The sequence below is a fragment of the Helianthus annuus genome, chromosome 8, assembly GCF_002127325.2.
Source record: "Helianthus annuus cultivar XRQ/B chromosome 8, HanXRQr2.0-SUNRISE, whole genome shotgun sequence".
Classification (NCBI taxonomy): domain Eukaryota; kingdom Viridiplantae; phylum Streptophyta; class Magnoliopsida; order Asterales; family Asteraceae; genus Helianthus; species Helianthus annuus.
The window spans coordinates 73144943-73161353 of NC_035440.2; the positions used below are offsets into that span (position 1 = coordinate 73144943).

At 37.0% G+C, this 16411-nt stretch overlaps 2 protein-coding genes and 1 long non-coding RNA gene across 6 annotated transcripts; all 3 read left to right on the forward strand.

Moving 5' to 3' along the window:
- The first annotated feature begins 46 nt into the window (after positions 1–46).
- LOC110873043 lies at positions 47–6924 on the forward strand. Of its 3 annotated transcripts, none has more exons than XR_004865136.1 (5): positions 47–1601; positions 2973–3040; positions 3522–4165; positions 4711–4845; positions 6561–6924. It is a non-coding gene; the product is annotated as an uncharacterized LOC110873043 (long non-coding RNA). The 3 variants fall into 3 exon arrangements; XR_002554879.2 differs by having other exon boundaries at positions 48–1601; positions 3601–4165; XR_004865137.1 differs by lacking the exons at positions 4711–4845; positions 6561–6924 and adding an exon at positions 4400–4702 and having other exon boundaries at positions 48–1601; positions 3601–4165.
- A 1778-nt stretch (positions 6925–8702) lies between these two features.
- LOC110870134 lies at positions 8703–9494 on the forward strand. The gene has a single exon (XM_022119336.1). It carries the CDS (start codon positions 8703–8705, stop codon positions 9492–9494), a length of 792 nt encoding a protein of 263 aa, XP_021975028.1.
- Positions 9495–12334: 2840 nt separating this feature from the next.
- On the forward strand, positions 12335–16158 carry LOC110873041. Of its 2 annotated transcripts, XM_022121966.2 has the most exons (6): positions 12335–12508; positions 13327–13598; positions 14455–14560; positions 15491–15634; positions 15739–15765; positions 15799–16158. In XM_022121966.2, exons 2-6 carry the CDS (start codon positions 13339–13341, stop codon positions 15937–15939), a joined length of 678 nt encoding a protein of 225 aa, XP_021977658.1. In that variant the 5' UTR covers positions 12335–12508; positions 13327–13338; the 3' UTR covers positions 15940–16158. The 2 variants fall into 2 exon arrangements, with proteins under 2 accessions (XP_021977658.1, XP_021977657.1); XM_022121965.2 differs by having other exon boundaries at positions 12341–12508; positions 15739–16158.
- Positions 16159–16411: the final 253 nt, after the last annotated feature.

Sequence of the window (16411 nt, forward strand, 5' to 3'; positions counted from 1 at the left end):
ATGCACACACCAAGGATATAATTGGCTTAAGATTATTGTACATTCTGCTTCAGTTATGTTTTTTACACTTCCACTTGCCACGTATCCTAACACTCATCATCTATCATACTCTGTCAAAACTCAAAAGCAAACCCAGAGTAATCATTCTCGCTCACCATCTAGAGAGGGAGAGAGAGAAGGGGGCGTGACGTGAGGTGCCGGTGTTGAAAGGTTGTGGTGGTGAGAGGGGTTGTGGCGGTGGCAATGGTGGTGACGGTGACGGTAGATACGATGGTAGGAGGCAGCAACTTTGTGTATGTTTGGGTATGAGATAAATCACCATTCTTCCACAATCATAAACCCTAACTTCCGATTCTCAATCAATACGCAATCGGGTACGCATAAGGTTTACTTTTCATTAATCACAAATTAGGTTTTCGTTCTTATTATTTTGATTCTGTTCGGATTTGATGTTCACTTATGAATCGCATTGGAATTGTTCGATTCATGTAATAAATTGACTGAAATTGAAGCGTTAAGAGTGAGAGTGTCACTATTGTCGTTGTTCGATTCACAGCGGTTCTGATCTGAACTGTTTGTCCGATTTGTTGAGGTAGACTCCTATTCTGTAATGGTACCACTATAACAGTGAGGGATAATTCTGTCTGACTTGAGCGACAATCAAAGTCCGGCGAATTCAAAATCCATGGTTTGTTGCATTGGCGAAGCTTGGGGGTCGATTTTTCCCAATTCCGGGGGGCGAAAACGTATATACCTAAAAGTTTCTATACGAAATAACACTACGCGTCGAAAAGTTCGGGGGGGGGGGGGGGGGGGCGCCCCTCCCGCCCCAAGGAAGCTGCGCCCCTGGTTTGTTGTAAGTTTTTTTTGGTTAAGTAAATATTTGATGATTTTAAATGGACTATTGTTTCTATATAGTAAATAAATGAATGAATTAAGAGTAATGGAATTGAAAGGCATGTATGTATGTCAACGATTTGGTTGTGATATATATAATTTATTATATTTATACGTCCAATTATGATACTTAATCTAACATGAAGGAGCTTCAAAAGGTCAAATGGAAGACGAATCTTTGTTCCACACAACATCTAAATTTGTAACAGAGATGATGTTTGAAGTTTTGAACCGGCCCTTTAAATGGTCAAATGGAAGACAAATCTTTGTTCCACACAACATCTAGATTATGTCCAAGTTGGTCCTCCCATGCACGTTTTCTCAATTTTAGTGATTGACAATTTTCATTTTTTTTCTTTTGTTATAGTTCTTTGTTGGCGGCAACTAGAAGTGTGTATGTAATCTTGCCTTCTTATTTCCTTGATTACTGAACCTGTCTAAATATTGATCTACTATATGGTAAAACGTATATAGGCTAACATTTGCTCTTATTTGTTTATATTTTTTACACTATGGCATATCGTTCTTTTATAGATTTTAGATTTTAAGAAGGTGATTATTATTATATACATGCTTCGGTGTAACTTAACTTTTGTTTGCTTTGTACATACTAATCGATATCAAATATGACGCAACAAGAGTGTAAACCATGAGGTGAGTTGATTAAAGGACAGTTGAGGGACCTAGAAAGAAGAACACTTGAGGTGAGTTGTTTATCTTAATAGCATTCCTTTATCTTACTCTTCTAGCAGAGTTTATTTTTTATGTGTTAATGTGTTATGTTGAATTTTGTGACCTTGGAATGACATGTAATAGTAGGTCATTAAAGTTAAGTGTTAGAAATATCAAATGGTTGGTAAAAACGAGGTAAAAAGTAGGTCGATTGGTGGGTGTAAATGGAATGACTTTTCCCAATCCCTAAAGTAAAAGACGAAGACAACGAGTGACGTGTTTCTGAGGAAGTAAACTTAGGATCCAGCTGGATGTACCGGAAATTGTTGATACGCTTTTGCTCTTAGTATAGTTTGTAATGTCATTATTAGTATTAGTAATGATGATGTTGTAATAGACCTGGAGATTAGCAAAATAGTTGATGAAACCTTGGTTTAAAAAAGCGCGCCTTAAGCGCGATTAAGCGTGAAGCGCACCTAGGCGCAAAGTAGATCGCTTTGTGTGACATAAGGCGCAGGGTGTACAAGAAGCGCAGCTGAGGCACGCTTTTTAGGGGAAAATCGACACAAGGCGCAGCTGAGGCGCGCGCTTTTTGTACATGGGGTGTTTCTAAGCTTCTGAGTGTTGTACACCAGGCTTTTTATGTTGTACATTTATGTTTTTTTCATTATAAAACATATATAAAGCTTAATTATAGCTAAATCATAGGTATTGGATGCTAAACACTTATGGGGCATATAAAATAAATTATATAATTACTTTGCGCTTCGCGTACGAAAAGCTCACCGCTTTTGCGCTTCGCTTTTTAAAAATCGGTTTTAGGCCTCATCGCTTTTGTGCGCTTCCCGCTTTTTTAAACCAAGGATGAAACTTAAATTTGATTGCATACTGGAAGTTAATGAATTAAATTTAGGTTGCAGCCCAAAATCTATAAGCTCACTAACTAATTTGTACCCCAAACAAATAGCAAAATAGCCGCCCAGTAATAACTTGCAGAGTTGCAGCCCATAGGTTAGCAAAATACAAGCCCATTAATAGTTTGAAGAGTCACAACCCAAAAATTAGCAAAAATAGCAGCCCAGTTATCTTCAAATGCCTTATAAGTTATTAGCATTGTAGTTGAATGATGTGATGCCGCTAAAGTTTTGAAAAACAACATGGTTAGTAAACAATAGGTTGATTGGTGGTGGTGCAGTCACCATGCGTGACTTGCTTGAGTTGTTCCGCCCGGGGTAATACACCATCTTGAGAACGTAAATCTAAAATTATTGCTCTTTTTTGCTATTATTAAAGGAATCCACTCGCTATTAGTTTCAATGTGAATTATAAAATCGCTGGTAACTTGCTTCTTATTTATAAACTTTTAGTTATGTTTGTCTATGTGTTTGATGATATTCATCCAGGTGTCAAATAGGTTATGATGAGTTGAGTGAAAACCGTCTCTTGATGCGGCAAAATCTGAAGACAGCAGGTGCGAGTTTCTCCACTTGCAACTTCTATTGCAACCATGGTCGTCTAATAGACAAATTTGCACCAAAAATGTCAGTCGGGTAATGGACCAAAAATGTCGACTTTTAATATCAATAAGACTTTCACTTATGTGTTAGGAGGTTTTACGTATTAAAAAATAATACGGCCAACTTTCAACCCGTTTGATCTGGTTTTTCAGCTTTTTTTTATTTTAACAATTTAGAGGTATAAGTTGACCCTATTGCGTTTTAGATTTGTGATATTTTTAGTATTTTAACTTGCCTCTCCTTTTTAGAAGTCAGTGAAAAAGTCGTGAATTAAAGTGTAATTATTTTTATTTGGTATGCAAGCTATATCTTTACAAGATATTGATACTTATTTATTTTGATCAATAATATTTTCTAATTTCTTAATAATTGAGGGGTTTGTAGAGAGTGAAAGCTATGGAGAATGACCTAAACTTTTATGTTTAAACTTTGCAGGTCAATATCTGTAGGCATAGCTACAAGCCGTATGTCCTTACGATTTTTGTTTCAGTATTCATTTGAGTTTATCGTGCAGGTACATTGCCTAATTTCACGGGAAACTTAGCTTCAATAGATCATTAGACACGTTACGTACGATCTAGCGGCAATTGCTACCAAACCCCGCCACAACGCGGCGGGGCTGTTTTCTAGTTATATCTATTTGTAACATTTGTTGGCATAAAGAGTTGTAACTTCAGCTTATTTGGTGTTATGTGCTTTGTATTGTTTATGCAACTTTTTGCCATTTCACTTTTTCTTTTTTTGTTTTCATTTTACCAACACAACACAACTTAAAACCCTAGAGAGAGATAAAGACAGAGTTAGAGAGAGAGAGAGAGTTAGAAGTTTGAAGGTGGCCTTTGCCTTCGGCCGACCATTCTGCTCTGGCGAACGACCGAGATGCCACCCCAGTAGTGTGATTCTGTGGTCCTTTACGCGACTAGGGTTCCGACGGCTACACTAATAAATATTACCCATCTTCCCCTTCACCACCGTTCGATCGCCATTGCATTCATTGTGTTAAATCCCCAAATTTTGTTTCAGTGATGCTTCTTCCCTGATATTTGGGATTTCGGAGACCATGCTTCCTTCATCACATGGTAATTACTACTCATGTGTTTACTTATTACTGAAATTAGTTTAAAAAGTGTGTTTGTTTGTAGGTTTCTTAATGTTAACTTTTGAGATTTGTGTGTTTACGATGTTGTGATATTGTTTCTGTGTGTGTTTGTATGGAAGATACTGTTGTTGAAATTTGTGTTGTGTTGTGATGTTATGTTTAGTGAAGTTGTTGTGGACGATTGTATTGTTTATTGAAAATGAGGTTTTGTTAGGTGATGGAAGGGATGATGATGATGATGATACATCCAGCTGGTATCTTGCTTATGGTTACTAGCTTCATGCTTGGTTTTGAAGTTTTAAAAGCTGCAAGTGGTTAAGATTTTAGTACCCATTTAAGAGATGAATTAGGAAGTTTTATTTAAGTTGATTGTATGCATATGTTGAAAAGCATGTCACTCTATTTGATTTAAGATGAATGTACACACATGCACTCTAGGATTTAAACTCCCAACATGTACAAAATTATAACAATGGAACGTACATACCTGGGATCTTGCTTAAGTTGGAGTGTTTTGGGGTGTAGGTTTAGTAGGTGGAGAAAACAGGAAGGCGTATCGGTTTAAGCCTGGGACTCAGGAGCTACATGAGATTAGGCGTTTGCAAAAGACGGTCACTCACGGTTGATCTGCTCATTCCTGCTGCTCTGTTCATTTGAATTGTGAGATCTCTTTGTCTTGTTGGTTGTTTTGACTTTTTTGTATGACTGTTTTGCACATTGAATGGTGTTATGATGTTTACTGATCATGGGTTTAATCTAATTTTTGGGTCAGTAGAAAGAGTTGCATTTGATTTGAAAATTAGCGTTTAAGTTGTTGTCTTAGGGGAACCATGGAGTACAACAATATCTCATGATGCCCAAAGTTAAATACCTGGGAAGTATTTTAAATGCTTATGGGCCTTCCGTTTGCAGTTTTTATCTTCAAAATTTGACACCTATCTAACGGTCTAAACTTCATGAATTAGTAATATAAAAATTGAAACAAAACACTATGCCTTGATGTATCCCCTAATTGACAAATGACAAGCATATAAAATAACTATTGGTATCTTGCATCTGGGTTAAAAAAATAGAACACCCGTTATTATAGTTGAGATTTTCTCTCTTTTTATACTTCTGACTGAATGAAAAAATATTCTAGGACAAAGCCTTTAAGAAAATTACTAATTGCTACAAATAGAAGTAAGATCATCACAGATTGGGTCGGTTGGCTAATGGGTTGTTGTCATGTGAAAAAGGTTGCATATACATAAAACATGGCATATAAAAAGGTTTCAAATAATAACAAAGGGAGACAACAAAGAACCAATTCAAGTACAAGCTATAAGAAAGTGGGTATGTTTCAAAGAAATAATTTAATATCTAAAATAAATGGACTTCTATTTTTTGTGACATGGAGATGCAATAGAAGTATTTTTTCTTTCCTTTCAGTCGTGTTATTTGAAACTGATGCCAAGACACTCAACTGTTTGCAATGAACATCTTTGAAAAAGTGATGGTTTAGATTTTCCACTGAATTTTAGAAGCTTCTTTTATTTTTGACATTTGAAACTTAAATTACACAAGGTATGAGAGATAGTCTCATAGTCACATAACAAGAGTGGGAGATTTGAGGTGGTGGAAATCACAGATCCAAAAGGTCAGTTTTCTTTTTGTTTTTATATTATTTTGACGAAACGATGGTGTTCTATTTCATTATTTAACAAAGAGTCATGGGTGACGAGTGTCTAACAATATAAAGTATAACTTTAAAAAGTTGTTTTTGGGATTTATTAAGATCCAATGCTGGTAGTTTTCTTTTTAGTAAATCGAGTTTGTTCCTTTTGTTAGTGATGTGTTGGTTAAATTGAGTTGAATTTCCTACTGTTAGGCTTTTGCATGATGTGAATGTTGAGGAGTTTTTGCTATTTTTGGTTAAATGCGCTTAATACTAATCTCAATTCCCACAATCTAAAGGCAAAGATTAATCATCCTATGAAAGCGTGATTAGGTGTAACTGCTTAAATATTGCTATTGTTATTAACGTAATGGTGACACGTGGACAAGTAAAAAAGACGCACGGGTAAAAGAAGAAAAGAAAAACCATCCCAAGGGGTGTAAAGGGGTTTGTTAGGTTGATTGGTCCTGTGGAAAACAACATAAGAACCAACACTGTGTTTTGCTGATAAGTGCTTTTGTTGGTAGTTCATCATAATCCTTCGAGGCCCACACTTTCTGTCATTCTTGCATTGCATTTTAGTATTTGAAAACCTCTCATAAATCTATCTTTAATTATTAAGTTATATCTTATATCGTTTTCAAATATGTCTTGAATCTTTTGGTGGGACTTAATCTTTTTTTGATGTTTATAAGTGTCTGGTACATGGGTTTTGCAGAAAGCATGGATGGTAAAGGAGGGTATGCAGAAAACATGGTTGATAAAGAGGTGTTGGAAGATAGATGATCAAGCAATTGCTAGGAAAAGATAGATTTGAAAGAAGAAATCAAACAACTTAACTGAGAACTCACGTTACAAAAGGACACATCCGAGTGATTACGAATGGAAATCGTAGATCCATTTCATCATGGATCGCGAAACAAATGGGATTCATAAGTTGTATAAATAATACATACGAAGAAAACGCCTCGCTCGCACTCGGTAAAATTTACAAGCCCCCGCGAGGCAACGTCCGCGGGTCTAAATTCTAGTTTATATTTAAATGTAAAGTATTAATATATATACCACACAAAGAACAAATACAGTATTTACTCTCTTCGCAAGATCTCCCCCTCTCTCTTCTACACCACCACCTACCACCTGACACCACCCTGACGCCACCAACCGGACATCACCACCACCATTCATCACCTCCTCACCCGACATCACCACCACCGTTCCCCCTAGCCTCTGTTGCTTCAATTGATAGTCTCACTCTCCCCCTCTCTCTTTCTTTCTTTCTCTCTCGTCCCAACTACCACCACCTGCCACATCGACGCCACATGTCGTCTTCTCTCTTTCCCTTTCTTTTTCCCTCTCTCTCACTCACAAGAGCACAGCCATCTTAACCCGATCTGGCCACCGTATGGGTGTGTAGGGCTTAGATTTAGGGCTCTGATTACCGATTGTTAGGGTTTGCAATTGAACTCGTATGCGTGTGTAAAGTTTGGGGATAAACAGGTTGTTTGTTTGGGGGTTATGGTCTGAATCGGGTCGGGTAAGAAGCATCAACAGAAAATCTAGGAGGTTCAATCATAATAATAGGAGCAACAAAATAAGTAGTTTCAGAACTATTCACCTGGAACTAGCTGGGTAATGATGGCGTTTGCCGTCGGCGGAGACGGTGGTTGTTGGGTGGTGGCTGTGTTACCATTACTGTTAGTCACGACTGCCATTATTGTTAACTTTTGATGGAGAAATAGTTCAGGAGGAAAAAATATGGGTATTGTAAAAAATAATATTTTATAGTGGGAGGGGGGGCAGTGAGAGAGTGGCAGTGAGCAAAAGAGTCGTCGGTGGTGGTTGACAGGTGATGGTGGTGGTGGTGGTGGTGGGTTGTTGGTGTCGATAGGTGGTGGCCGGTGATGTTGATGGTGAGGTTGTTGGTGGTGAGGGAGTGGTAATGGCGGCGGCGACGGTGGTGGGAGCTGGTGGGTGGTGGTTGTGGTGGTGATGGGGTGGTAATGGCGGGGGCTGGTGGTGGCGGTGTCGGTGTCTAGTGGTGTTATAGAAGATAGAGAGAGAGAGGAGATATAGAGAGAGAAAATGGGTGATGAAGTGAGGAAGAAAAGATCTGATTGATATTGTTATACATGTTTATATTTTTCATTTTTATATCAACAAAAAAAGACAAAACAAATGGATTTTAAAAATCAATTTAAATACATATTTATAGAATTACATAATACACTTATCTTTAACAAACATTCTAGGCAGAGTTAGGGGCGAGGAGTGAAATGAAGATAAGTTAAATAAATCAATGAGTAAAATAGCTATTTTTAAAGGATTGAGGCAAAACCGTTAAAACGACTAAACCACATGGAGCAAAACGGAATTTTACTCTAAAAACATAATATATGGTACAATAAGGGTTAGGATGGTATTTTCTCCCTTGGTAGGGATGTTAATGGAACCCGAATCCAATGCGTAAATTCAAAACCCGATATATTTGGGACGAGTTTGGGGTCAGTTAATCGGATTTGCGACGGGTCAGTTAACCCGGACAAAAAAAACTTGTTTGATGAGATCATGATGCATGTTGATAATGATCTTCCACGCGTCTTCTTTATTGATGGTCTAGGTGGAACTGGAAAAAACATTTTTGTACAATGCCTTGCTTGCTGAAATTCGGTCACGTGGTCTTGTTGCTCTCGCGACAGCTTCATCAGCGGCTAATAATATGCTAGGAGGTAGAACGACTCACTCGAGATTCAAGATTCCTATTAATCTTGAAAATAATTCAATGTGCAATATCAAAAAACAAAGTGGGGCCGCTAAACTAATTCGGTCGGCCAAAATAATCATATGAGACGAAGCGTCGATGGCTAAACGACAGGCGATAGAGCCAGTCTATCGTACATTACAAGACACTATAGGTGTTAGTCTCCCATTTGGTGGGAAGATAATGGTTATGGGAGGTGACTTCAGTCAGGTGTTGCCGGTTATTAAACGTGGCACTCGAGCACAGATTGTAGACTCCAGCCTACAAATGTCACCTCTTTGGTCTTTGACTAAAAAGAAGCGGTTGACCATAAATATGAGAGTGCTTAAAGATCCATGGTTTTCTGAATTTCTTTTAAGAGTCGGCGATGGAACTGAAGAACCAATCGAAGGAAATTATATCCGCATACCCGATGACATGACAATTCAGTGCAACAATAGAGAAAACTCTATAAAAGAATTGATCAATGTAATCTTTCCATCAATTGAAGATAACGTATATTCTTTGTATTATATAATCTCTAGAGCAACATTGTCCACTAAAAATGAGAGTGTTGACGAGATTAATAATCAAATGATTGACATTTTTCAAAGGGAGGAAAAAGTTTATTACAGTTTTGACGAAGCTGAAGACGTTCAGCACAACTTCTATCCGGTCGAATTCTTACACTCGCTAAATGTTTGTGGTTTGTCGCCTCATAAGCTTCGTTTAAAAATTGGATGCCCAATAATATTGTTACGGAATATCGATCCATCACATGGCCCGTGTAATGGCACACGGTTGATATATAAAGGTTTCATGCGAAATGTTATTGATGCAAAAATTGCAGTCGGTCAACATGCTAGAAAAAAGAGGGTTTTTTTTTTTTTTTTTTGCCAAGAATCCCTCTAACCCTTTCTAAAGAGGACATGTTCCCATTCAAGCTGAAAAGAAAACAATATCCAATTCGACTTAGCTTTTCCATGACGATTAATGAAGCTCAAGGTCAAACAATTCCGCACGTTGGTATTTATAGGGCTGGCATATCGTGTATACCCGTACACGATAAGACACGGCACGATAAGACACGATACATGAAATCCCATACACGAACACGACACGATAACTTATCGTGTCCATTATTTTAAACACGAACACGACACGATTACACGAAAATTACTTGTTAATACCTGTTAACACGACTGTTCGACTGTTATACACGAAAATTACCTGTTAATACCTGTTAACACGAACACGACATGCTATCTGAGAGTTACAGAGGTAGTTTAGGGTTTTATTTATTTTTTTAATTGAATGAGGAATGAAAATAGAAAGGAATTAAGGAACACACACGCACATGGCTGATGAGTTTTATTTAATTTAATTTCTTATCGTGTACTAACGGGTATTAACAGGTAAACATGTATTTAACCTGTTTATACACGAAAATTAACAGGTAATCTCGTGTCTACCTGTTTGGTACACGATACCTGTTAAGACCATACACGATACCTGTTAACTTCGTGTAAGTTCGTGTCGTGTATTCATGTATTCGTGTAAAATTGCCAGCCCTAGGTATTTATCTACCGGATTCTATATTTTCACATGGACTTTATGTGGCGTTATCAAGAGGGGATTTCAAGACAATATACGAAGGTGTTGGTATATCTCGCCAAAGATTCTAAACATCGCGGAGTTTACACATCAAATGTTGTATACCAAGAAGTGTTGCGTGATTAATGAACCGCAGTCGTATCAAAACGAATGTAAGTTAGTAGATTTTGTGCCTTAATTGCTTCCGAAAATTACCTTTTAAATTACTTTTTTAAAACACCTGTAAGTGTCTAACATTGTTTTTTTATGTGTCGAAATCTAGTACAGTAGAGGAGAAGATACAAGAAAGTCATGAGCGAATGGATGCATTTGTAAAACAGGAAGAGATACAAGAGACTCCATGTATTTTGTTTTTGGTGTTTTGTCCACCTACTTTTTATTTTTAATTACATCTACTTCCTTGTTTTGTATTCTTCTTGTAGATAGATCACGCCAAAACTACAGCTAAAAAAATTAACACAAGTATATTACCAAATAATCGATAAACTAACCGAAAAACTAATGCCAACATATCACGAATAAGAAAACTAACTTAAGTACTATACAATATATCACGAGACGACTGATAAATTAACGGTAAACGAGTATCCTATTGTAAATCGTCACTCCCGCCGCATCGTGCGGGTAAATGACTAGTAATTAATTAATATCAATATCATCATACTCAGTAAATCCCACCAATAGTAAAGCAAAGGTAGAGGGTCTGAGAAGGGTAAGATGTAGACAGCCTTACCTCTATCCCGTAGGGATAGAGATGCTGCTTCCAGTGAGACCTCGGGCACGATAGTAGTTTTGCATCAAGTCTTGGACATAAGGCACATAACACTCAGCAATCGAGACAAAGACCGATTAGTGTATGTATCCTTTTGTATTTCAGCTATCAACGCCACCACATGATGTATAATTAACCGTCTTCAGCTTTCACTTTCCCCCCCAATGACTCACACATATATACATTATATCCACATAGCGCAAGCGAGACGTATTATAATTAAGAGTGAATTGCAAGGATTGTCCTTTATCTTTATACCCATTTGCAGGCGCTGTCCTTTATGTTTAAAATTGACGAGTTTTGTACTTTATGTTTTCAAATCATACACGTTTTTTCCTTTAGCCCTAACCTAGTTAGATTTTTCTGTCAAATCTGGTCTTGTGCAATGCACATGAGAGTAAAATTGTCTTTTCACCCTATTCTTAAAAAATACATATAAAAGAAAAAAAATATTATATATCATAACAAAACCCTCTTCTTCCCCAAATCAATCCCATTTCAAAACCCTAATTTCTCTTCAACAACCTGCAACAATTCTCCATAATCCAACCTTCATTCTTTCTCAATCCCTCAGGCGACACCGAAAAATCCTCCCTCCCTCCCTCTATTTATCCCCAAAGGTTGAAATCATCCTAAACACTAGTGTGAATTGTGGAATAGGTTTTGTAGTTCCACGTTGTTTTTGTCAGTCAGGTATCATCCAAATAACAAGGACATAAGTGCAGCAGGTTATATATAAGAGTAAAAGTAGGAGGTATATATGTATATTAAGAGATAGGAAAATGAATACCGATCGAGTGTGGTAAAGCATGAATTTTTGCAAATAGGGAGGAGGTGGATAGGAGGAGGAGGATGATTCTGTTGTAGTCATTCTTCTTCTTCTTCAGGAAGATCCAATCAAATCAGTATGTGCCCACCAACAAAACCCTCAATACATGGTTGCTTCAGATATAATAATAATAATACTAATAATAATAATAATAATAATAACATTCCTTGATCCAATAGCAGATCTTCCACCCTAATTCAATTCGATTATTGAAGAAGATAGATCTAGAAGAAAGGAGGGAGGGTTCTAGAAAATAAATAGGGTTTTGAAATAGGATTGATTTGAGAAAGAAGAGGGCTTTGTTATGATATATAATATTTTTTTTGTATTTTTAAAGAATAGGGTGAAAAAAACAATTTTACCCTTATGTGCATTGCACAAGACCAGATTTGACAGAAAAATCTAACTGGGTTAGGCTAAAGGACAAAACGTGTATGATTTGAAAACATAAAGTACAAAACTCGTCAATTTTAAACATAAAGAACAGCACCTACAAATGGGTATAAAGATAAAGTACAATCCTTGCGATGCACTCTTATTATAATATAGGTATACAATATGTGGGAATAAAAGGTCGTAAGCTCAGACCACGGAGCTGCAAATTAATGGTTAGTCATCTACATACACTCACTGAATCAACCAACACAGGGAAGGGATTCCTCTTTAGCGGCGCTGACGATCAGCTTCCCCACATTGAGCTTTTGATCACTGGTTCGTTTCTCTTCATCGTTACGCGTATTTTATATGGGTCATTAGTCATTATTGTTTCCTAGACTCTTTAATCTTTATATCTTGAAATGGTTATTCGATTTCTTCTTGTGTTTGTTATGGGTATATTACCATTGTGTCAATTTTTGATTTTTGGCTCTATTGATAACAATTATAAATTGTGGTTGTAAGAAATCATATGTTTGTTTTGGTGTGATATAAGTTACAGATGCTATATATGTGAATGTAGCTAGGTTAGAGGAGAAAAAGACGTGCACTCCAGGTGTTTGATGTTTTGCCTCAATGAGTTTTTTCAAATGTAATCACTGTTTGATGTTGAGACCTTATGGGTATTATGCCATATTGCCATATATACCCTAATTGTGATCAATTGAGAGAGAAAGGGGGTAGCTATTTTCAATCACATATACAAGGAGATCTTAAGTAAGTGTTTAAGAGGTCCCCCACCGTTGATGATGCTAAACATCGCACCGTTTGTGACATCATTGTTATGGTAACTCATAAGCCCTTGATTTATATGGGTGCTCGTTTAGCTGAACCCTCTTTATAGTTTAAGTGCACTTGTAAACGAGTGACACATGCTTTCTCTTGTTTTTTTGGATCATGAGAAAACTTGATAAAACGGTTTATATTTGTGTTGAAGTTTTTCCTGGGGTTTAGTAATAGTACGATAGAGTTTTCTCACAAAGAGGAGTTTTCTCATGAACGTACAGAATATCTTAAAAAGTACATATGTTTACGCAAGTAAGAAAGTTGAAGATATCTCCAATAATGGTTTTGTGTTGTTGGTGTCTTTGCAGCATCTTCTTATCATGGAGGGAGAAGAGAGCTTGCTTGATTCCGTTTTCGATGCGGAGAATGTTGAAGATATGGACGATGTTGATATGGTTGATGTGGAAGAAGGAGAATTGGTTGGGAACAATCATCAAGCTGAGTTAGGAGAAAGCAGGAGCATGTATAGTGATGCAGTGGCTCAAGAACCTCAAAGTAAAAATCAGAAACGTAAGAGTAAAAGGAAGAAAAATAAGAAAAAGAAGGGTGGTGCAGGGTCTGATGTCACAGATATTAATAGGTATCTCCCTTATTTTGCTTTGTCTCAAACAAGCAAAACTACACATAATACTTTCAACTAAAGATGTGTTTTTGATGGTTTATGTTTGTCTAAGGTGGTCTTCCTTTTTCTTATGCATCAACTTTTGAATCGTTTCCATGGTTGTAAGAATCATTAGTCGGTCGGTGGGGATTAGGATTTTTGTATATTCACATTTTTATATGCAATCTTTTCAAGTAGACAGTTTCAACCCCTCCTCGTCCCTTGACCCATTTTTTCAAGTATACAGGATTAGTTGTTAGAATTTACAGGTTTTGGCCGGATTCTTGCTGGAATCGCCTATTTCCAGCTGACTAGCGATTAAGTCACCGACTACCTAAATAATTCATGGTTGTAAAAATCCCGACTAGCCTCCGATTAATCGTTAGTCGGAGGTTCACCGATTAATTTTTATCTAGTCGGGTAGGCGGTCAACACTGGTCAAATCCAGCCCTAATTGGCCAAATTCCGATCATATTCTTGACCAAAACCTGTAAATTCTGGCATTTAATCCTATGTACTTGAAAATATGGGTCGAAGAAGGTTGTTAAAACATGTCTACATATAAAAATGTGTGTTTATACATATAAAACTGAAAATTTCATATAAAATCCCAATCCGATCAATCGCTAGTCGGTACCCCACCGACCGACTAGCACCTCGCGATTCTTACAACACTAGTGGCCAGCCCACTAGTTGCCGATTGTGATCGTTTCACTAATCAGAAAGCTGTATGTTATACTGGAACTGATTGTGATGACTGTCCTTCAGCGTTTTTTATTATTCTGTTGAGTGGAGGCAAGCAAATCGAAATTAATGGCGTGTGTGTCATTTGCAGATTTGTGTTAGATACTTGTAGGCGCTTGAAAGAGAGGAAGTCTTACCTTGTATGGACTGCAGTGGGCTGCCTGGGTGTGTCGGCTCTGTGTGATCTTGTGAAAGAGGTATTGTTGATTTTGCAATATGTATCTGGTTGTAAATGTAAATTGTGCATCCACCATGGTTTGACTAATGAGTCAAAATAAGTTGTTGGGTTGGTTTGTAAACACTTTCTTGGTTCTTACAAAACATAATAAAATGCTAATTTGTTACTTATGATTACAATAATAATCTTAATCTTTGAGTAATACGATTTAGGAGGTTATATGCAATATCTTAATCTCTGAGTAATACGATTTAGGAGGTTATATGCAATAAAAATAGGCCTTTGGTGACTTGCAACCAATGTTGCAGAAATCGGCCTAGGCGGCCGATTAATCGGCGCCTAGTCGGTCAAAAAAATCGGTTATGGTCAAAATCGGTCAAAGTCGGTAAAAGTCGGACAAAATCGGTCAAAATCGGACTAATCGGGCCCATGTTTTTTGACCCAAAAAACCCAATTTTTAAAACCTGGCCCATGGTTTAAAGCCCAAATTTTAGTTATAAACCTATTTTAACATTTAAGTTTAGGTATTTTAACATTTAACCCTCTATCTGTCACTAGTTTACATATGGTTCCTAAACTTTATAATTTATTAATAAAAAGTATAAAGTTATCTCCTAAACTTGTAAATTTATTAATAAAAAGTATAAAGTTATATATATATATATATATATATATATATATATATATATAAATTTGTAAAATTATACTTAAAAAGTCCAATCCGATTAATCCCTAGGCGGTACCTCACCGCCCGACTAGCGCCTAGCGCCTTCTACAACATTGCTTGCAACCTGTTTCTGTCGTAGCCAATTTTTATGATTTCATTGAACCTTTAGTATCGAACACAACCCACACCGACCCATTAAAATGAGATGGTTTACTTGATTGTTAAATGCTTATGTTGGTCTTGTATCCTAGATTTTGCTTAATGATGATAAAATGTTAACAGGTGGATGCAATTGAAGCTTGTGGTGGTCAAAAAACCGCCGATGGAAGACGCTTTAGATCTGGTGGTGGGATTTTGTGGAGCATCCTGAAAGCGCGTGATCCAAAAGTTTTCAAGGAGATTATGAAAAAAGGAAAGGAATTTGAGGTGCGTTGATAATTTACGTTTTAACACTTACGCTGAGGACCCATCAGGGAAAATTCATTGGACCCACCAATACCTTGCTAACCAGTAAATTATTATCTTTGCAGATGCAATTTAAACGACCCGATTTGAGGAAAGAACCAAAGCAGAACAAACAGACCTGCTTTAAAGCAGGTGGAGGAGAACCTCCGGTGCAAAAAAATGGAACTGAAGTAAGACAGACTCAGAAACAACCTGTTCATGAAAGAATCCGTGTGCCTGTTTCCTATGACGATTTGCTTCCCATTGAGGATCCAAAGGATAAGTAGCCCGCCCGTGAGTTTGGGTAATGAAGCTTTCTAGAGTGCGACATGCAAGAAGTTTTGTGATGGTTTTATTTATAAATTGCGCTACTTTTACAGTTATGATCATCTGTTGGTTGTTCTCATGAATGGAAGCGTTTTAATCTGCATTTGTTCCGAAATTACTTGCATAAATTTTGAAGTTATATATATATATACACACAACACAAGCATTTGTTTGTATTACCCATGGCGTTGTGAGTGGCGATTATTGTCTGCCTTAAGGTTTGTACTTTTAGACGTAATCACTATGGCTTGTATAACACCATGTAAATTTTGTATGACATTTTTTAGTGTAGTTTACCATCAACTTAATTACCAACTCTAGTGTGATGACAGTGTACAAATCGGTTTCTTTTTTAAAAACCGGCCCGGTTTTTAATCGAACCGGTTTTTTCATCCAAAACAAAAACCGTTTTTTTTAATAACCGGTTTCGGT